This window comes from Babylonia areolata, chromosome 22 (genome assembly GCF_041734735.1).
Source record: "Babylonia areolata isolate BAREFJ2019XMU chromosome 22, ASM4173473v1, whole genome shotgun sequence".
NCBI classification, from domain to species: Eukaryota; Metazoa; Mollusca; class Gastropoda; order Neogastropoda; family Buccinidae; genus Babylonia; species Babylonia areolata.
This window is the reverse complement of record NC_134897.1, coordinates 11,940,215-11,961,719: the sequence shown is the minus strand read 5'-3', so window position 1 is coordinate 11,961,719 and position 21,505 is coordinate 11,940,215. Positions and strand designations below refer to the sequence as shown.

The window sequence follows — 21,505 nt, the reverse complement described above, 5'->3', positions numbered from 1 at the left end:
ACACATCCAGAGCAACTGAGATTTCTGCAAACCACGTTTACTACCCTCATATTTCTTCGGCTCAACATTGGGTACACTAAATAATGATAATCTCACACCCTTACCTGGCATGATTATCTGAAGCCATTGAAGACTAGGTGTTGAAGAAACAGTTTTGTGGCAGAGCAACAGAGGAAAAACACTGTGTTTTTTTCTTCCTGTTGTGCACAAAGGGGAAGTTCAATTCCCGACTTTGACACCAAATCAGTGATGTGCCAAAGAGCTTCATTGTTTGGTTACATCCCTGCAACAGAGAGAGAGAGAGAGAGAGAGTAGTCCACCACAGATATACATTTCTTCTGAAAAGTGCAAACACAACTTTTACATGCAGACCATGTAGTATCACAATTGTGATACATGTACAAAAATGGTAAAGCACATAAATCATGACACACCAATACAACACAGTGCACTAAGATCAACCACACTGCATCCCACCACCACACAGAATAACACGAGCCACAACACCAGTTCCCTGGCTGAGTCTCTTGCTGTGTGTTGTGCAGCTGTTCAAGCCATTGCCCAGTAGTTACTTCCAGGCGCTGCCCCTGTTTCTCCCCAAACCCATCAGCTTCCTGCGAATCGTCCCCAAGACATGGAGCGGCACCAACCCTCAGATGCTTGTCGACATCCTGGGCTGCTGAGGGGAGGGGGGTGTCTCATGTACACAGTGGATCCTGGATACAAGACATAACTTTAACAGTGTGTCTTTACTGTTCAGCTTAAAACAAGAGGAGAACCGTGAAGAAGACTTAGGCAGTTGTAGACCTTGAGGTTTTTGACATGTCAGTCGCTTAGTCAAGTTGATTCAAATCAAACATAGTCATATAAGTGTAGATGAACCAGAACAAATTGACATAAGTTCAGGTGTTTATTTCTGGTTACTCATACTGGTTGACCAGGACTGACGCTTTCTTTGGGCAGTCTGTAGACAACACTGCGGTCCTGTTCATCCTGTTCGAAGGAATGGCTTAGGTTGAATCACAGACACAGCCAGATGAACGGTGTTTGCATGACTGCAGGAGAATTGAAAGCTGCTGCCTCATCCATTGGGAAATGTGGACTGAATCAAGCATGTATAGCGCAGCAGCCATTCATGTTCAGGTTAACTAACAGATTGATAGTCAAGCATGTTTTGAGTAGGTGCTGGTGCTGACTTGTCAAAGCAGGCAGGTGTTTTCTGCAGTTCAGTGCTGAATCAAGGACTGGATATGATATGTGGCACTAAGAATAACACTGGTGATTGATGATGGACTGTACTTACTCAGTGATATCTGAAGAATCTTAATGGTAATGTGTTAATTTTCCAGTGAATCTAGTGTGGACTCTCTTTGGGTGTATCTTGGACAGAGGACTTCCAATGGATTGTGACCAACCATAATACCTGATTGCTAATTAGTGATTTCTATATCGATGCTAATGCCATGACTGCTGACTTGTGACCTTCACATGGATCTGACAGGTGACATTACTGATACACTAAATACTGATGCTCTGACTGACCTGTCAATGTGGACTTGGGTAAGTAAAGGCTTGATGTAGATGATGACTTGAACACATCTACCACTTACTAGATACTGTCATGAAATACTGACAAATACGTGGTAAGTAAAGGCTTGATGTAGATGATGACTTGAACACATCTACCACTTACTAGATACTGTCATGAAATACTGACAAATACGTACTCATTCACTCCTGAAGGATTTTTTTTTTTTTTTTTTTTTTTAGAGACTGCAGGTGTGGACTTTGACTTACAGACTGCAGGTGGATTTTGACTTTCAGATTGAAGATATATTTTACCTCACAGGCTGCTGGTGGATTTTGACTTTCAGACTGTAGACGAATTTTTATTTGCAGACTGTAGGTATATTTTAACTTACAGACTGTAGACAGATTATGACTTACAGGCTGTAGATATCTTTTGATTTACAAACTGCAGGTGGATTTTGATTTTCACACTGTAGATGGATTTTGATTAAAAGACTGCAGATATATTTTGATTTACAGACTGCAGGTGGATTTTTACTTACATACTGTAGACAGATTTTGACTTACAGACTGTTGAACGTTTCTGACACAGAATTCACATTTTTATGTGCATGCCAACAGAGGTCTTCAATCAGGATGTTAGCTCATGAAGCCAACTTAAAAAACTGATGTGCAGGCTTAGAATAGTCGCTGCTGTCATGCACACCATGTGATTCTTCAGACAAATTACTGACTATCAATAAAAAAAATATGTATATATTTATAGATTGAGTTACATCCTTTTGGATTTGACGTGGGCTCTCCAGTAAAGAAATGGCAAAGTGGCCATTAAGTGATTATAAGGTGTGGACTCTTGAATATAAGCTCTTTTAAAATTTATAGCAACTCTGCTCAAGCCCACAAGGTACCTCTTTTTTAACCTTACTATTCTATTCATTTTGGGGTTGTTGTTTTTATTCCTATTGATTTTTCAAAACAAAGCAAAAGAAAATTACTAAAGACATGATTGAGTATACATGTATGTGTGCACATGTACGTGTTCATGCATGCACACATGAAGGAGAGATAGAAAACTCATCATTACATATTTTTGTCATGTCTAAACAAATAGACAATAAAAATGATTATACCCAGACAAATCCAAAAGATACAGAACTTTTCATTGACATGTTTTGCTTAAAAAAAATCATCAACAATCATTTCTTAGCCAAAAAAAAAAAAAAAATTTAAAGATGTAAACAGACACACAGTGAATGCCCCTGTCAAAACAGACAGGTTTGTGATACACTCAAAAGCCATTCAAATAAAATAAAGTCACACATTTAAGTAAAATCAAGTCAAAACACTTCAGAAACAGTTAAAGAACACTGCCTATTTTTTCTTTTACCAAGTACAGAATAAAGATTTACTCAAAAAAAATTGGGAGGCTTACAAACTTGCAACTATTTGAGACTTTCCCGAGAATAAAAAGAGTTGAAAATAATAATTTCTCTCTCTCTCTCTCTCTCTCTCTCTCTCTCTCTCTTGCTGTCAGTGTGAAGTTACATTCCCTTGATTCATGTTGTGTGACCACTGCAGAAACAAAAGCACACACAATACAAAAATATTCCATTCAAACTCACATATACATTTTTCATTTTAATGAATAAGTATCTTTAAAATGCATTAAAAACTGTAAAAGGTTCAAGAAAATGCTTTTAAAATGTACATATACAAAAATAACTTCATAATGAAAGACAATACACAGCAAAAGATCTTATTCAAAATGAACGCATCAGATTTACAAGAACACAGCAAAACCCTAAAGACCTTCAACTACAGAGAAAAAGAACACAGATCATTCCATATCAGATCCTAACTAAACATGACTTCAAAATTTATTGTTATTGGACAAGAACAAGTTTCATATATCTATATAGGGTGTCCCCAAAAAAGTGAACTGCTTTTTGACAGGTATTTTCTCTGTGAAAGAGAAAGTGAATTCATTGAAACTTTTCACACAGTAACTTTAGGGTATCATCAAAAAGTCTGCAAAATATTTAAAAGTTTGGAGACATATTATGTGAGTATTGTCAAATTCAAAACAGCATGTCAAAAAATCCAATATCGGAGGAAAACTCACTTATTTCAGTTTATGCTCAATGTGGCCTCCATCTTCCTCCACGACTATACGAAGCCGTTTCTTCCAAGCAGAATTGCTTTTACGTATTTCTTCCACCAATATCTCCTCCCACTTGTGTGTAAGGAGCTCCATCTTGCTGAAACACATAATTGTTTCTAGGATAAAGACGCCTACAATCCGGGAGAAGATTGTCATCCAATAACTGAATGTAGCTTTCACTATTGACCTTGGCTCAATCAGTGTCAATAAAATGAATGTTTGTTTTTTCTTTTCAGGATACTCCAGCTGAAACCATTATCTTTTCTGAAAATCTAGAAGTCTCATGACAGAGGCGAGATGGCTAAATTTCTCGTTTCCGTTTCCCATAAACGCAATCATTTTGGCAATTTTTAGCTATCTCTAACATAAAGTCTTTCTTGTCTGTGAAAATGATCCTTTTCACATCAGTGGCCAAGTAGTGGTCATTCAAGTTGCGGCAGTGAATTTTTCTTTTCCCTCTAACATTTTGGTCCCTCCTTAATACCCGTATCCTCTTGAAAGGGCTTCAGCTCCTGTTCTTTCGCCATTCTTTGTACAGAAGACTGTTCACTTGTAAATTGCTTGCAAATTCTCTAAGAGAATTGTGGGTCCCAAGGTTCTCCTCCTAGGACTGAATCAGTTCCTCAACACCGTCCTTGTTCTCCTCCGAACATGCAGTCTTGGGTCTCCCACTGCCAGGTTTACATGCTACTGACCCTGTAGTGCATATATTAGCGATATGTCTATTTACAGTGACATGACTCCACCCTTTGCCTAGAAATTCCTTAAGACCCTTCTTCCACCTCAGCCTTTCTCCTTGAAACAGTTTTCACCTTATCACTTTCACTCAAAGGCATGGTTGATCCTTCCAAATTGAAACCTTGGACAGAACTGATTTTGGATACAGACAATAAAAAAAATTTAAAAAAACAAAAAACAATAGACTTGACACCCAGACAGGCTATTTTTAGACTGACACTGATTGACAGATGCCAACACCTGGCAGCTGGCATGAACATGATGAAGGTCACATTGCACAGCTCTGACACTGGATTTTTTGACATGCTACTTTGAATTTGACAATACGCGCATCAAAAATCCAACATCAATTACAATGCATGTTTAAGTTTGCATGGATATTTCCCACATCTGTTATAAAAGTTTGCTGAAATTCAAATAAGTCACACAGTTGTCACACTTTTTTCTTTTTTTTTTTTTGTTCATGAAAAAGGACTGTGTCACATCTGAAAATGGAAAAGGCATACACCAACGTTGCATTTGTCTGAAACGGAATGTGCCATATAAGTCAAAGATTGGCCAGGAATAGAAGGTTCCATACAAGTAACAAAGATTTACTGGGAATGGACAGAAGCAAGTCTTACAGTGGTTTATTTGAAATGAAATACACCAGTTACAGTGGTTTGCTGAAAAGGAAACGCACCATTTATAGTGGTTTACATGAAACTAAATGTGCTTTGTGAATTAAATTCCCTGGAGTTTTCTGTAGAACATCAATTATAACACTCGGCTGGAAACTTCATGCATTATACAACAAAAAGCTACAAAAAAAAAAAGAAGAAACTCAGCAAAATATAAAACACAAACCAGAAACATCAGCCATAATTTGAACACATGACATCAGATACAACATTTTCCTGAATGTTTAGTATGTACATCTTAAAAAGAAATTCACAACAGACTACAAATCATAAACATCAACCATGCACATTTTGAAAAGGAATTCACAGCAGACTACATAACACAGATCAGAAACATCAGCCATGATCTGAATATAAGACATCAACTGCAAACATTTCCTGACAGTTTACAGAGCCACATCATCGAAATGGAGTCAATATAAGTTTACATGTATTTAGTGCACTGTGTCCCCATCACAGATGTACTACAAAAAGTCAAGGGTGCTACTAACACAACACAGATTCACTGGATCAGTACTGAGGCTACACAATTAATGGTCATTTACCAAAAGTTTCCCCCGAAATTGAAAGGAAATTCGACGGGCGCAATAGCTGAGTGGTTAAAGTGTTGGACTTTCAATCTGAGGGTCCCGGGTTCGAATCACGGTCACGGCGTCTGGTGGGTTAAGGGTGGAGATTTTTACGATCTCCCAGGTCAACATATGTGCAGACCTGCTAGTGCCTGAACCCCCTTCGTGTGTATATGCAAGCAGAAGATCAAATACGCACGTTAAAGATCCTGTAATCCATGTCAGCGTTCGGTGGGTTATGGAAACAGTAACATACCCAGCATGCACACCCCCGAAAGCGGAGTATGGCTGCCTACATGGCGGGGTAAAAACGGTCATATACGTAAAATTCCACTCGTGTGCAAATGAGTGAATGTGGGAGTTGCAGCCCACGAATGCAGAAGAAAAAGAAGAAGAAAGGAAATTCAGCATGCATTTCATTATGCAGTCATTCACTGTGTGAATGTCTGGTGTGAAATCACTTTCTTTCTTCACAATATTCAGTATAAATCATTATCGTTATTATCATCATCATTAGTATCACCAATACCATCATCACTATTATTATTGATATTCCACAATCTCACTGAACCGTTAGCAAAACAATTTCCACAACACCAATTCACTGGAAGTGATTCATGAAAGAAAAAATGAAAGGATAGCATGCCACTTTCATGACACAAACTTGTGGAATCTTACCATGTTACTACCACAAGAACTTCTGGAAATGATACACAGCATTTCCTAAAGACAAAATTTGCTGAAGTGAAGCAAGCATGCCACACCCTGAATAGTTTTACGAGGCGTTTTCCATGCCCCCAGATCACAGGAAACCTGTCAGGCTATGCTAAACCCTTCACTGGCTAAGCCAGTCACATCTCTAGCACAGGTTTGCTTCATTTTAGTGTCTTATCACTGTGGCAGTTTTAGCAACAATCAGTTCATTACATCCTTAAACCAGGCTTAATGAACATGTAAAATTCCATTCTATGCATGCAACATAGATGTACCTAAGTGTATATTATTGTATGTGGTTACTTTGTGCCATGAGCAAAAAAAATGGTTCCTTGGAAGTTGAGCAATCGGAACCAAATCAGCAACATAGATTTTACTATATATTTGTCACATCTTAAATCACAGGTTTATTCAATGTTTGTCTTTTTGTGCCATATCCACAATGTGATTTTTTATTGTGCTTTGTCGACAATATGAGTTTACTGAATTCTAGCATACTATTCCGAGAATGCAAGAAATGTTTAATATACACTGGCCATAACAAAGGTGTAACTTAAAATGCCACATTTACTATGATTGCTGACAGAAACTGGCATGTTAATTTTTAAAGGCAAATGAATAAAAACATAAAATACATCTTACGACCAGCTCAAGATAACATTATTTTACAAGAAAATAACATTTCAAAGGAATGAGTGAAAAGCAAGCTAGTTACACTCTGTGATTAAGCTACCAAATAACATGTATACATCAAATGACTGTATTGAAAGAGTGACAGTAGTGAAAGCCCATTATCATCAAAATCACAGCCATTCACCTGTCTTTGTCATTTCACATTTTGAGCTTGTGGCCCGTGGCTTTCCTATTTTGCACTAAACAGAGATGCACGGACTAACAAGAAAAGAAAAACAAAGCAAGAAAAAAGTTCAGAAATCTTAATTTTCTATTTGCCCACTACTGCTCCAAATCTAAAAGAAATTCAACGAAAAAATAGAAGCATACAGAGTTTCGGCTTCAAGGTGACATATCCATACATAAACACACACACACACACACACACACTACACCACATCTGCTACATATAAAATACTAATTTTAAAAAAAAAATTTTTAAGTAGCAAATGACTGACCTTTGCATAAATCCAATACACTGGTCAGGCCTGGAGAGCCTAAGCATACAGAATTGTATGTAGAAAATAACATTTCTTTCCAATCAATACTAGAATGTCAAAGGTGAAACAAACAAATTCAGTAAAAAGGAAAGGAGGGGAAAGAGCAAACAGATCCTGAGATTTCTCCTGTTCACACATTCTCTATAAAAGTACTATTAAAAAAAAAGAAAAATCAGTCTGACATTTCACATCTGCAATGCACAAAGAGCAAGAGCACTCCATACCTCAGATTTACTGGGTAAGACTTTTACATTCTATTAAAAATCACAAAAACTTCTTTTTTTTTTCTATTTGTAAACAGACCTGCATTTAAAAGGCACCTAAAACCAACACAAATAAAATGCTTTGTCCTATTCAGCAATTATCAGGTAACAGCATTTGTAAAATACATTAAAAAAAAAAGCAAATTTTAACTAATCTGATGTACTGCGTGGATATAAATTTCACATACAGATAGACATTAAGTACAATGCTGAAAAATAAACAATGAAGGCAAAAATGTAACCACATATAGTAAGCAGAGTTTAACATATTCTGAAAAGCCAACTGGCTGTTAAAAGGCACACACATGATGGAGACAAAATTCCACAACTGGTTCAATCTCTAAAAAAATTTTTTTAAAAAAACTTACATAGAATCTACTTTAATATATCAATTATGAGATTTGCTTATTAAATATCCAAAAGGTCATCAATGCCAAACAGGATTCTGAGGGGAAAATAAAATTCTCTCACAACAATAATGCCATGAGGAATAAAAAATAATTTATCACTGAAAAAATAGACACCTGAGATTCAAACAGAGAAGTAGTTTCACATGATCTTAGCACCACTGAGATTGCTTGTACAACCCTGCCTATACCAGCAGTAAAAAAAAAAAAAAAAAAATTTGCAGTCTTTTGAGACAGTAATAGGAGGAGTTTGTATTATACTCCATGTTTGGTGATACATATACTTACCATGTCAAACTGATGCAAACTATGCCTATTGGTTTGCTCTGCTTGACCAAATTTCGTGCGGCTGACAGTGAAAAGACGACCCGTCTTGCCTGGTCCGCTCTTAGCCAATCAAATGCCTCTAAAAGCTACAACCACTGAATCATTCCGTGGCCATCAAGAAAAATGCCCCATGAGAACCACGGCAGAGACACGGGGACGGACGGGCGGGCATTCGAGTTTGACATGGTAAGTATATGTATGTTGCGTGTTAATATCAGTAAGGGCAATAACTTCCCGTGTGTGGTAACCAACCGATAAGGTTTTGGGTGCAAGATTAAACTGGTTGTTCTCAATGAACATCTCCAGTTATCTGTGATCAGTTATACAGCAAAAGCTACACAATACTACACTGCCCTGCTCAGAGTATACAACATGGAATCACTGTGGATCATAAAAGGAATTTGCTTGCCAGCATCTCCACGTCTATATGGGCAAAAAGCGAATATTTTTAATATTTAGCAGTCAGCAAGGAGATAAAAACTACAATGACGACTGATAAACATTTTAGGAAAGGTGACAATGACAAGTCTATGACAAAAAGTTGTTTTTTTTATATTATGTTTATTATATCTAAAGAGGCTCGCTATTTCAGACAACAAGGGCTTCATTACTGTGCAAAATATCAATCCATTAATAGGACAGATGGAAATGAAAACCCTAAAATCAGTTACTTCCATTCTAATAACTTCCCTGTTGTTATTGAATGAAGAGCCCATTTTGAAGGCAGCCATTTATAAAAATTAATTAAGAAATTCTAAACTTAAAAATTTATAGTGACCAACTGATGATGATAATGACACTGGAGCAATTCTTGAAATCCACTGACGGATATCAGAGATGTTAGCAAAGCACTGGAAAAAAAAGAGATTATTTTAAAACATTGATAAATGGTGATTAACTATGACATAACATTAAAATTAAGACAGCACAGATGAAATGCCTTTTACAAAAAATAGCAGATGCTATCTAAACTGTCATTTCTCCAAGTAAATGTGACCTATGTAATCCATAAACAATTTTCTTTTGTTTTCATTTGAAACGAAATCAACGCTTTAGGTGAAAGGCCAACGCAGAAATTAGTCTATCAGTTTTGTTATATATCAACTGTTTTTCATATCATATCAAACATAATGAAATGAGAAACTTGACTTGTCAAAATTGCCTTCTCAAAAACCTGCCTGCCTTCCACCGAATGCCATCATTCCAATAAACCCGTTTTACAGAAATATGTCCCCTGGGGACAACTCGGATGTTGTGATTTCTCACTGACAGAAACTGTACCATTTTTTGGCAGAAATACAGTTAACACTTAAAAAAAGCCCATATTATAACCTTTCGAAATCCGGGTGATTTTAAAAAAAAAAGTTTTCCCAGGACATAAAAAAGACATGCGGTTTATTACAAATTCTTACAAACTGTTAAAGCCTGTATGAACCCTGGAAAATGCGTAAGCAATGCATGTCCAAACAGCTGCTAAAAAATTTTTTTAAAGTGATCACTCTCTCTCAGCAATACAGGAGTAAAGGCACATACATCATCACTGCATTGCGAAGATTGTCTATGGAAGGACACACACTCACACTCACACACACACACACACACACGTAAAACTACATCATCTGAATAAAACAAAACAAAACTGTGGATGTACATACATCCTCACATAATTCAGATTGTACACTGAGGGATTTCCCATGTATGTCATACAACCTCTGAGCAAAACAAAGCTGTGGATTTGCATATAGTATACATCTTCATTGCATTCATATAATCTATTCCAGGACATACAACACATATCTTATGCAAGGACACTGCATGAAAATTGATAATATCTTCAGACAATGCTAAAGAAAATCAAATGCATTCTTAAAGGGGAGCAAACACTGCCAAAGAAAATCTTCTCACATCAGCTTTGCAGATATTTGTTCATTATACTGTTGTTCATGTTCTCCTACAGTAAGCTTTTGGTGGGATCATACCGTTTGAACTCTCACAAGCAAATGTAAGACCACTGATTGTATTTCTCTGAATAATGGAATTGTGCACATATTTACATTTTTGATTATCTGGCCAAACTGACATCCACCATCTGGAAAAGTGTGTATCCCTGTCAGAAGGAGGAAAACTACTGGTATATTCCCTGATGCTCACCATGACTTAAAGGCAATCCTCACATAAAACACTCAATCGTAAAACAACAGTTTGTTTGGTGTAGGCCTCAGAATCCACCTTGTGAGGACCACACTGACATCATCAAAGCTTTTGCTAAGGTGAACCTCACTGACACATCTTTAGGGGTTATAATACTCAACATCCATGTTTTCTTCATATGAAGTAAAGTTATCAAAAATGCATTTTACATGTTTAAAAGCAGCCATGTCCATGTTTTCTTCATATGAAGTAAAGTTATCAAAAATGCATTTTGCATGTTTAAAAGAGGTCATGTCCATGTTTTCTTCATTTCAAGTAAAGTTATCAAAAATGCATGTTGCATATTTAAAAGCTAATCAAAATTACATAAAAATTTGACTGTGTGCAGTACAGAAAAAAGCATATGTACAAAAAAGTTTAAGTGGTACAAAATATATAATCCACATAAAAATCTCACACTAAAAATGAGAGTTAAATCTCTACACAAAATACATAATATAAAAATGATTACAAAGCACAGCACTGAAAATGAAAAATAACATGCCAAAGTTTAAACAATTTTTACTAAATGACTGGAATGTAATTATCTACGACTAGAAGAGGTTCAGATATAAAATGCAGCAAAAAATCAGAAAGACACCCAGAATCTAAAATACATTATGTGACGCAGCACGTGGAAACCCGGCTAACGTTGCAAATTAATATCTTTGACATTTATGCACTTTCAGAACGTTTAAAAATCACAGATTGGCGTACGAAAAACAGAACTTCTATCCAGTATGCTGGTCAGGAAAGCAGAAGGGAGGTAATCTTCTTCCAGGAGGTTATTGGCTGTGACTGCTTTCATTTCTCTGCATAGGCAGGTAGTAGTAACTTTAGAACAAGAATTATCTTGAACATGTATGTGGTGTCAAATGATTCAGAATTAAGTAAACTATATACTATAAATTTCTACATGAAAAAAGACCAGGGAAAATTCATGTTTTCTCTCTGTACTCAAACTAACTCAAGAATGGCGACTTGAGGAGTGATGTCATGCCACAAGAGAACAGTCATCGGCAACAGTGAATGTTCAAATGAGAGACAATGCCCACATTTGTGTTTGAACAAAAATATTTCCCATAATGCTGATGAATCTTCTGAACTTTGGCTTTAGATCCCAGATCAAAATGATGTTTACTAACTGCATTGCCATAACATCTGGCATAATTTCAGAAAAGCCTGCAACTTTAAGTGATGAATGTGTAAAGTAGTACCAACAGCACATGCACCTGAACACATTAAATTTTCTACAGTTTCACTGTTTTATGCTAAAGTACTTACTGACAGCAAAGATACGACTACAAAGATGCAAAATTTGTAAAAATCTTGATTTTCATTATTTTGACCCTAATGTTGTGTTTTTGTGCATAGCTAAGAATAGATAGCTGTGACTATAGCCAGATTTCTGCGTGTTGCATCATGTATCTAAAATACACATTCAAAAAAAAATTGAATCTATAATATGAAAAAAGTGTGAGACAGGCAGAGTTCAAAATAAAAAAACACAAAAAATCTGTACCACAAACGTATAAGGCAAACAAAACTTTTTTTTAAAATCTGCATTATAAATGAATCAAAGGCACACAGAACACAAAATCAACAACAAAGGTCCATTTGATGTTATATACTATACCATGTCAAACTGATGCATTAGACATTGCAAGTATACTTAATTAACCAAACAGGGAGAATAATACAAACTCGCTTTTTTGGTGTCATACGCTTCACCATTTCAAACTCTAATGCATCAGTCTGACATGTTAAGTACACTAATCCAAACAGGGAGTATAATACAAACTCCCTTATGCAGGCCACTCTAATGCATCAGTCTGACACGTTAAGTACACTAATCCAAACAGGGAGTATAATACAAACTCCCTTATGCAGGCCACTCTAATGCATGTCTGACACGTTAAGTACACTAATCCAAACAGGGAGTATAATACAAACTCCCTTATGCAGGCCACTCTAATGCATCAGTCTGACACGTTAAGTACACTAATCCAAACAGGGAGTATAATACAAACTCCCTTATGCAGGCCACTCTAATGCATCAGTCTGACACGTTAAGTACACTAATCCAAACAGGGAGTATAATACAAACTCCCTTATGCAGGCCACTCTAATGCATCAGTCTGACACGTTAAGTACACTAATCCAAACAGGGAGTATAATACAAACTCCCTTATGCAGGCCACTCTAATGCATCAGTCTGACACGTTAAGTACACTAATCCAAACAGGGAGTATAATACAAACTCCCCTTATGCAGGCCACTCTAATGCATGTCTGACACTTTAAGTACATTAAACCAAACAGATGCTGTACCATGTCAAACTCTAATGCATCAGTTTGACACATTAATACCCTAAACCAAACAGGGAGTATAATGTAAACTCCCTTTATCCAGGCCACAGTAAAACAGGACCATCAGACCAAAGTCTGACACTCCTTGGACAGTGACTGAGACCTGGAACCCCTGGAACCCCTGGAAGACCTGGACATTCTGGAGGCACGCTGGTCTCCAGCCCCACCACACCCTGAGCTGAACGACCCAGGTGAAAACTGCACATCACTGGAAGGAGACTTGGGCAAGGACGCAGAGGAGGATGACCGGCCTTTGAAGGACGACGACGACGAAAGCCGCTGTGACAACTCCACATCTCCCTGACCTCTCTGGGCATCATCCACATCGTCCATCTCCTGCTCAACGTCTTCCTCTATGGGCGCAGGGGGAACGTGGGGAAAGGCCAGGTTCCGTCCCAAGCACAGTCGGGGGAAGATGAGAGTCCAGAGGTAGATGAGCACGCAGGTCCAGCCAGACACCATCTTCACCCACACCGCTGACCAGTTCAGTCCAAAGCGGTTCAGGTCAGACTCCCCTGGTCTGTGCAGAAAAAGGAATCACGCCCATGGTTTCACTGTCGGTTTCAAGGTGGTGTCAAATGCGTGCACCACTGAACCATATTGCCTGCAGCAAATCTACTTTTAAAAGACAGAAAGTAAAGAAGAGATAGCTACCTACACAGACACAACTCGCTGCCCATGGTTTCACTGTCGGTTTCAAGGTTGTGTCAAATGCGTGCACCACTGAACCATATTGCCTACAGCAAATCTACTTTTAAAAGACAGAAAGTAAAGAAGAGATAGCTACCTACACAGACACAACTCGCTGGCCAGGAAAGCATACCAAATGCTGTTTATATGTATATCACGCCCATGGTTTCACTGTCGGTTTCAAGGTGGTGTCAAATGCGTGCACCACTGAACTGTATTGCCTACAGCAAATCTACTTTTAAAAGACAGAAAGTAAAGAAGAGATAGCTACCTACACAGACACAACTTGCTGGCCAGGAAAGCATACCAAATGCTGTTCATATGTATATCACGCCCATGGTTTCACTGTCGGTTTCAAGGTGGTGTCAAATGCGTGCACCACTGAACTGTGTTGCCTACAGCAAATCTACTTTTAAAAGACAGAAAGTAAAGAAGAGATAGCTACCTACACAGACACAACTCGCTGACCAGGAAAGCATACCAAATGCTGTTTATATGTATATATATATATATCTCCCTCTCTCTCTATATATACATATATATACATACATATACATAAAATCAAAACAATATAAACACCAAATAAACAAATTGTGTAAAAGAATTGAAACAGAATATAAATGAATGATACCTAGTAGTTGGCAAGTCTCATCAAACTGACATTCACAATCAAGTCTGCAACACTAACAATCACACTGGCAAGCCACACATTTGTATTTGTATTTCTCTTTTTGTCACAACAGATGTCTCCATGTGAAATTTGGGCTGCTCTCCACAGGGAGAGCATGTTGCTATAGTGACAACGCCACCCATTTTTGTTATTTTTTCCTGGCTGCAACTTTTTTTTTTTTCATATCGAAGTGGATTTTTCTACAGAATTTTGCCAGGGACAACCCTTCTGTTGCCATGGGTTCTTTTAAGTGCGCTAAATGCATGTGCACACTGGACTTCGGTTTATTGTCTCATCCGATTGACTAGCGACTGCGTCCAGACCACCTCTCATTAAGGTCCAGTGGAGGGGGAGAAAAAATACTGGTGACTGCCGGTGTGATTCGAACCAGTGCGCTCAGATTCTCTCACTTCCCAGGCGGGCGCGTTACCTCTAGGCCAACACTCCACTAATACAGTGTGCAAACTTTGGGCCTTTCCCACTTGCTTTGAGTTTGAGTACAGGATATCTCTGAATACTTAGCTTGGAAGTTTGGTCCAGCCTTCTTCTTGAAAAATTAATGATTTTTTTCCGCCTTCTTCTCATTGCCTTCACTGTCAGTTTCATGGAAACACTTCGCTTTGTTTTGGTTGCCACTTTGAGTGCCGGAAGTGAACGTTTTTGTAACTATGGTTAAGCACAGCACACAGCGCAGCTGTGCTGAAGTCAGACAACACAAGACTGTCATTTTACAGTATTATTTTTGACCACATGAAAACCGTATTTTCAAATCCGCGACTATACATCCAAACTTTTTTTTTACTGGTTTCGATAGAAACTACTCCTAGATGTTTTTGTTTTTTTCTTTTCTTTCCACCCCCACTCCCACCTACCTGTACCAGTTGGTCAGCTGCATCATGATGTAGAAGGAGGCCAGACAGAACACCAGGTGGAAGAAGGAGTAGGAGTAGATCACTCCATCAGCCTCGTTGTGGATCACCCTCTGCCCTCCCAGCAATGAAGGATTGTCACCTGTTGATAATGACGACAGTCACACAAAAATGATTCTAACTATACATGTACCGTAAAGTTTGGTCTATAAGCCGCGACTTTTTACCCCAGCTTCAACCTCTGCGGCTTATACAATGATGCGGCTTATTTTGAGGATTTTAACGATCCCGTGAGTGTCACGTTCTCGTCTATTCTTAGCTGCCCTTCAACTCACCAAAATCAAGATTTCTGTCCATGAATTTTTGGATGAGCTTCAGGATAGTGTGCTAACTGTTCACGTTTTATAAATCAAATTCCCACACATTTAAGCCTTCAGATCAGCATTCAGTTCTACTCTGCTCAAGCATACACCCTCATCATGCCAAAAACGCAACGAAATGCGTATGATGCAGCCTTCAAATTAAAGATGATCGACCTAGCAGATGACAGTGCAAGCAGCGAACCAGCAGAGATCTCCACTTTGTGTTCATGGTCATGAAGTGAAAGCGAGGCTGAAGTCAGTGACAAGATGGAGGAGGAAGCTGTGCTGGTTCTCTTCAACTTGGACACTGAAGACAAAGATTTCGGTGGATTCAGTGAGCAGGATGACGTTGAATAAAGGTGACTATCCCTAAATTATGGATCTTATTTTTGTTGTGTTTATTTTTTTTTTTTTTTTTGTGGCACTAGCAGTATTTTCACTTGCTTTTCTTTGTTGTTCCCGCTTGTGTTTATTTCATAACCTACAGTATTGACAGCTTTTCTGTAGCGTCAGTATGTGTTCCGGTACCAGAAATAAGTGCGGCTTATAAGCCAGTGCGGCTTATGTATGTATGAAGTTAAAATTTAGTGGGTGTGGCTTATATACCAGTGCACTCAACAGACCGAACTTTATGGTAGTAAGAATAATAAGAACGAACTGTAAAAATTGCAGGTGGGAGCAACATTAACACAACTATGTACAACTAAACAGGTGTATGGCTGCAAGTATACACAGGTGAATGTTTTTGAGACTGAGAGTGTGCAATAATAGCATCAATGCTGCAGCAATTAATGCACACACACACACACACACACACACAGATTTATATATATATATATAATTCAGACTTTTTTAAAACACACATCCCACTTAAACAGCTGAAGCCCAAATTGAGTTATTGCAAAGGGTGGGTGCAACAGTCGAATAGTTTAAGCATTTGATTTTCAAACCGAGGGTCATGGGTCTAAATCCTAGCCAAGGTGCCTGGTGATTTAAAGATGGAGATTATTCTCATCTTCCAGATCCATAGATGTACAGACATGCTAGTGCCTGAACCCCCTTCATATGTATATGCATGAAAAAGATTAATTACGCACATATAAGATTCCAAAATTCATGTCAGTGTGTGGTGGGTTATATAATACAATATTTCTTGTTCATCCAAGTGGAAGTTGGTCAACCATAGAAACAAGAAATTTAACCATGGAAACAAGAACATACCCAGGAAGCACAACCCCCCAAAGTATGCCCGCTCTGTACAGGCAGGAAAAAAAATGGACATACATGCAAAACTAAAAGCCTACTTGTACATAGTGAACATGGGAGTTAGAGCACACAAAGGCATAACAAAAAGATTATTTCACAACTCAATAAATATTCACCCTAGCAAGCATTAAAAAAAAAAAAAAAGTAACAATCAATATAAAAGATACAACAAATGCATACAATCTTCCTTTACGTAAAGACATGATGCAAATGTATGTATATACATACAGGCATAAAAGATAACTTAACATTTAAAATACAAATCAAGAAAGAGTAAGCACTTACGTTTCTTTATCACACAACAGAAACATGCTCGTCCCTCCTGCAATCAGAAACAAAGAAAGAATGGAAGCACATTCACCAATACATGTATCAGATTTCTTTTCTTTCTTTTATGTACAATTCTCCTTCTCTTGAGTTACTCAACTGACTAACATGCTTTAAAAAATTTAGCTGCTTATGAAGGAATGAACATTTCCCTCTGTCTTCTTTATTGCTTCTTCCCCTCTCCATTTTTTTTTCAAACTTTTTTTGTTTTTTACATGTATAATGTTTGGTTAGGTCATTTTCAATAGAACTGGAAGTGATGTTCACCCAATCTTCTTTCTCCAAGTTTCAGTGCTATCTTTCTCTGTGTATGAGCACAGGTGTGCATGCTTGTGTGTGTGTGTGTGTGTGTGTGTGTGTGTCTGTAGTGTGGTGTGGCGTGGCTCAGTATGCACGTGTGTGACCCTGTAAGCACTTAAAACAGAATCTAATAAACCTACACTGCTGTCTTCTATTTACAGGTGTAGCCTGCAGATCTAAACTGACAATTTTCAAAACGTCTGTACACTGCTTCTTCCAGCTTTAGTTAAAATCAATGCCAATGTGTAACATCTACAGTACCTTGTTGTGTAGTCCCAGCTTGTGCGCGTCACTTGAAGTTCGGACACTGAAACAGACAGTTCAGTCAAAATGTCAAAGAAATCTGACTGTAAAACCAAGGCAAAGGATCTTTTGGCAAGGAAAAAAAATTGTCCTGTCATGTATGGGTATGTACACATGGTGAAACAAAGTCACAAGCTAGAAAGTAAGCCTAATGTAGATCTGCATGATCTTTAAGCAAACATGAAATTTGGATTTTTCCCTGGCCCTCAAAACAAAACAAAAAGGTTGTCATGTTTGATTTCAACTTAAACATTATTGGGTTTTATTTTTCCATGGCTTTAAAATGACTTCCTTCATTATACTCTCTGTACTGGCCGTTTGTTAATGTTACAAGTAAAATATCTATAAAAAAAGAAAAAGAAAAAAAAAGAATGCAATTACATACAGCTGTGAAATTTTGTGATGATATAAAGAATTGAATGGATTAACATTTGGCAAATATTCAAAACACTCATTTAATTATTGACTGATTTATCATATTTTGAAAAAAAATCCTTGTTTTTCACAACTGACTGAAAGGGGGCGAGTTTTTTCTCATACGACAGAAATTTTACAAAAGTGGTCTTTTGTAACATAGACACTTCCTAATTGTAGCAATTGAATGGGAAAATGCATATGCACGGTGGATATCCACTACTGAATCAGTCTGCACTCGCCTTTGAGCCACATTATTTGCCGAAGTTGACAAAGATGCCATCTTGTCGAGCAAGCATGTATTGTGCTCAAACAAAGGCATTTTCTGCCACAATAAAACTACAGGTGCACTTTTGGGTGATTGTAGAACAGAGCTCTGCTGTTTAGTTTTGCACAAAGTTGTTAACCAATAGACTACAAACTTCTAGACTTGCGGTACGCTACAGCGTACCACAGCAACGAAGTGTTGTGCACATGAGGTACGCTATAGCGTACCTTAGTATAGAAAGAGTTGGAAAAAAAAAAATTTTTCTCACTCTGTGCACTCTTCTGAACAATATTGTTGAAACCTTTCTGTCCCCTCCCTCCCTCCAGCAACCACCACCCAACTTGCACAGAACTGAGAACTGTATGATAACAGGTTTCTCTACTGCAGTGGCAATTCATTTACATCTCAGTCTTATGTGAACGCCTATGGCTCAAACTAGGAAGCAAGATTGCACTGGCTCTAAGTGCTGCAGCCTTGGGGGGCTAGATGGCCTTTGGGGACCATCCCAACGCCGAATGTCTTAAAGGCCTCTTGGCCAAGAGTGTGGTGAAGATACTCTCCACTACAATCAATTCCTAGCCCAGAAAGTCTGGACAGCAGTTACCTCCTCTGCTGTTGTGATGTTTTAAATGTTTATGCTTATTTTGCATTATTTGGCTACGGTTAGAGTTGAGTTTCGCATGAATTATATTTGCAGAGAGTTAGTGAAATTCAATTCTACTCGGTTTCATTTTCTCCTTTCTTCTTTTGTATCCTTTCATATCTTGGCCAGTCTTTTTTGAAGACTAATCTGAGTTCGCACATCCAAGAATAGATAGTTTAAAAGGAGAATTTGCACCCTTTTACTTTTGTTCATCAAAATCAGTTCTGTTCACGCGATACTTTTCATAAAACCTTTCCGAAATCACAAAGGAAATTGTAGCACAAATATCCATAGTATATATTTTTGAATGTATTACGTGGTGTGCGCGCACACACACACACACGCACATATACACGAATGTTACAATACTATTAAGCATAACACGAACGGTGGACTTTCATACACACCTGGCATAGATGGCCATAATGAATGTGATAAGGAGGCCGGCATACGCAGACACCAAATCGCCTTGAGGGAAAGCTGGCTCTGGCCGGCACTTGTACGACACATTTCTTACTGGCTCCAATTCTGGTGTACGGGAGAGCACTGCCGAAGCAGATGAGAGGAGAGACGGGGTTGTGCCTTCTGACCCCTGGATGTCAGCGAGTGGTGTCAAGGTGTCTCGTATATGAACTGAAGGCCAACAGAATTGCTATTTGATAAACAGGCGGGGCAGACAGTGGTCTTAATGTGTCATCAACATTAAATGAGCATCAAATCTGAACACATGTTTCAAAACTGAACAATGCTGAAAAAAGAAAAAAAAAAATCACTGATGTTGACTGAAAGCCCAGCTTCAAAACATGACAAAAACAACAACCAAAAAACACCACTAGTCTACAGTAAAAAAAATAAATAAATAAAATAAAATAAATTTAAAAAATGCTAACAGAGTTCAGTCAGAAACACAAAGTCAGAAATGAAATGCTGAAATAAAGAAAGACAGAAACTGAAAGAAAAAAAAAACATTTCTGAAGCATCTTGCAACCAAATCTTAACAAGGCCATACAGGGAGCATGAAGTAATCAACAAACAACAACCATTTCCGCCTTAAACAAAAACATAAGACAAAAGGCAAACAACCCTGAAGTTGTGTTGCTGTCTGTTCTAAAGGAATGAAAATTCCAGTACTTGTTGATTGATCAATATCCATGGCCTCTTCATATCAACACCAAGGAAACCAAACAAAAGGGAAACACAACACTAAAGCACAGGAAGAAAAACAAACTGATGTGTGTACAATACTTCTTCCAATGCATTATCCACAAATATGGAGTGATGGCCTAGAGGTAACGCGTCCGCCTAGGAAGCGAGAGAATATGAGCGCGCTGGTTCGAATCATGGCTCGGCCGCCGATAATTTTCTCCCCCTCCACTAGACCTTGAGTGGTGGTCTGGACGCTAGTCATTCGGATGAGACGATAAACCGAGATCCCGTGTGCAGCATGCACTTAGCGCACGTAAAAGAACCCATGGCAACAAAAGGGTTGTTCCTGGCAAAATTCTGTAGAAAAATCCACTTCGATAGGAAAAACAAATCAAAATGCACGCAGGAAAAAAAAAAAAGAAAAAAAAAGGGTGGCGCTGTGGTGTAGCAACGCGCTCTCCCTGGGGAGAGCAGCCTGAATTTCACACAGAGCAATCTGTTGTGATAAAAAGAAATGCAAATACAAATCTAGCAACACTAAGCACTCTCCCCCAAGGAATGCCAGGGGCTCTTTTGACATACACAGTATCCCCACCTTCTGGAAATTCTATGCTAGAAATTTCCCCTTTTCTATGGTTCTGTCTGTTTCTGGGGTTTTCTTCATGTCCTTCCTTCCTTTATTTACTGCCCTGCTGGTCTATTCACCTGTATTTTTTTCAAGAGAGCCTTGAATATTTTTTGTCTTTTTTCTGGATATGATAATGACGGAATGGTCAATGTCAAAGGCATGTCTCAGGCATATGTGCATGTGATTAGTGTAACTGTGCCTATCTGCTTTTCCAGTTGTTTTTTTTAAATAATTTTTTATTGGTTCTATGGGATCAATATTCAGTTTCCAGTCCTGTGTGTGTGTGTGTGTGTAGGAGGGGTGGGGGGGGGGGTAAGAGAGCATGCCTGAACCACCATTGTTTATGTAATTTCTAGGTGCTGAATGGCTGATGACTGAAAGTGTAATAGCTAAGCACTATAATAACTATTATAGAAGTGTAAACTTTTCATGTGCCTGTGTAGTTCCAGAATTGCCTGCCAAGTCTACCAGAAGCATTCTAACTCCTTAAGGACAAAAC

The 21,505-nt window shown here is 38.1% G+C and overlaps 2 protein-coding genes across 2 annotated transcripts in view; one reads left to right on the top strand and one right to left on the bottom strand.

Annotated features, from left to right (window-relative positions):
* The window catches only part of LOC143296966 (uncharacterized), a 25,450-nt gene extending 12,754 nt beyond the window's left edge, over positions 1 to 12,696 (top strand). The window contains exon 8 of the mRNA XM_076609038.1: positions 546 to 12,696. Coding sequence (XP_076465153.1) covers positions 546 to 683 — 138 coding nt within the window. The 3' untranslated portion in view covers positions 684 to 12,696. The remainder of the gene's footprint in view (positions 1 to 545) is intronic.
* The window catches only part of LOC143296967 (serine incorporator 5-like), a 24,772-nt gene continuing 15,955 nt past the window's right edge, over positions 12,689 to 21,505 (bottom strand). Inside the window, exons 9-13 of the mRNA XM_076609040.1 lie at positions 19,640 to 19,865; positions 17,866 to 17,911; positions 17,263 to 17,299; positions 15,353 to 15,491; positions 12,689 to 13,640 (exon numbers count right to left, since the gene is read on the bottom strand). Coding sequence (XP_076465155.1) covers positions 13,184 to 13,640; positions 15,353 to 15,491; positions 17,263 to 17,299; positions 17,866 to 17,911; positions 19,640 to 19,865 — 905 coding nt within the window. The 3' untranslated portion in view covers positions 12,689 to 13,183. The remainder of the gene's footprint in view (positions 13,641 to 15,352; positions 15,492 to 17,262; positions 17,300 to 17,865; positions 17,912 to 19,639; positions 19,866 to 21,505) is intronic.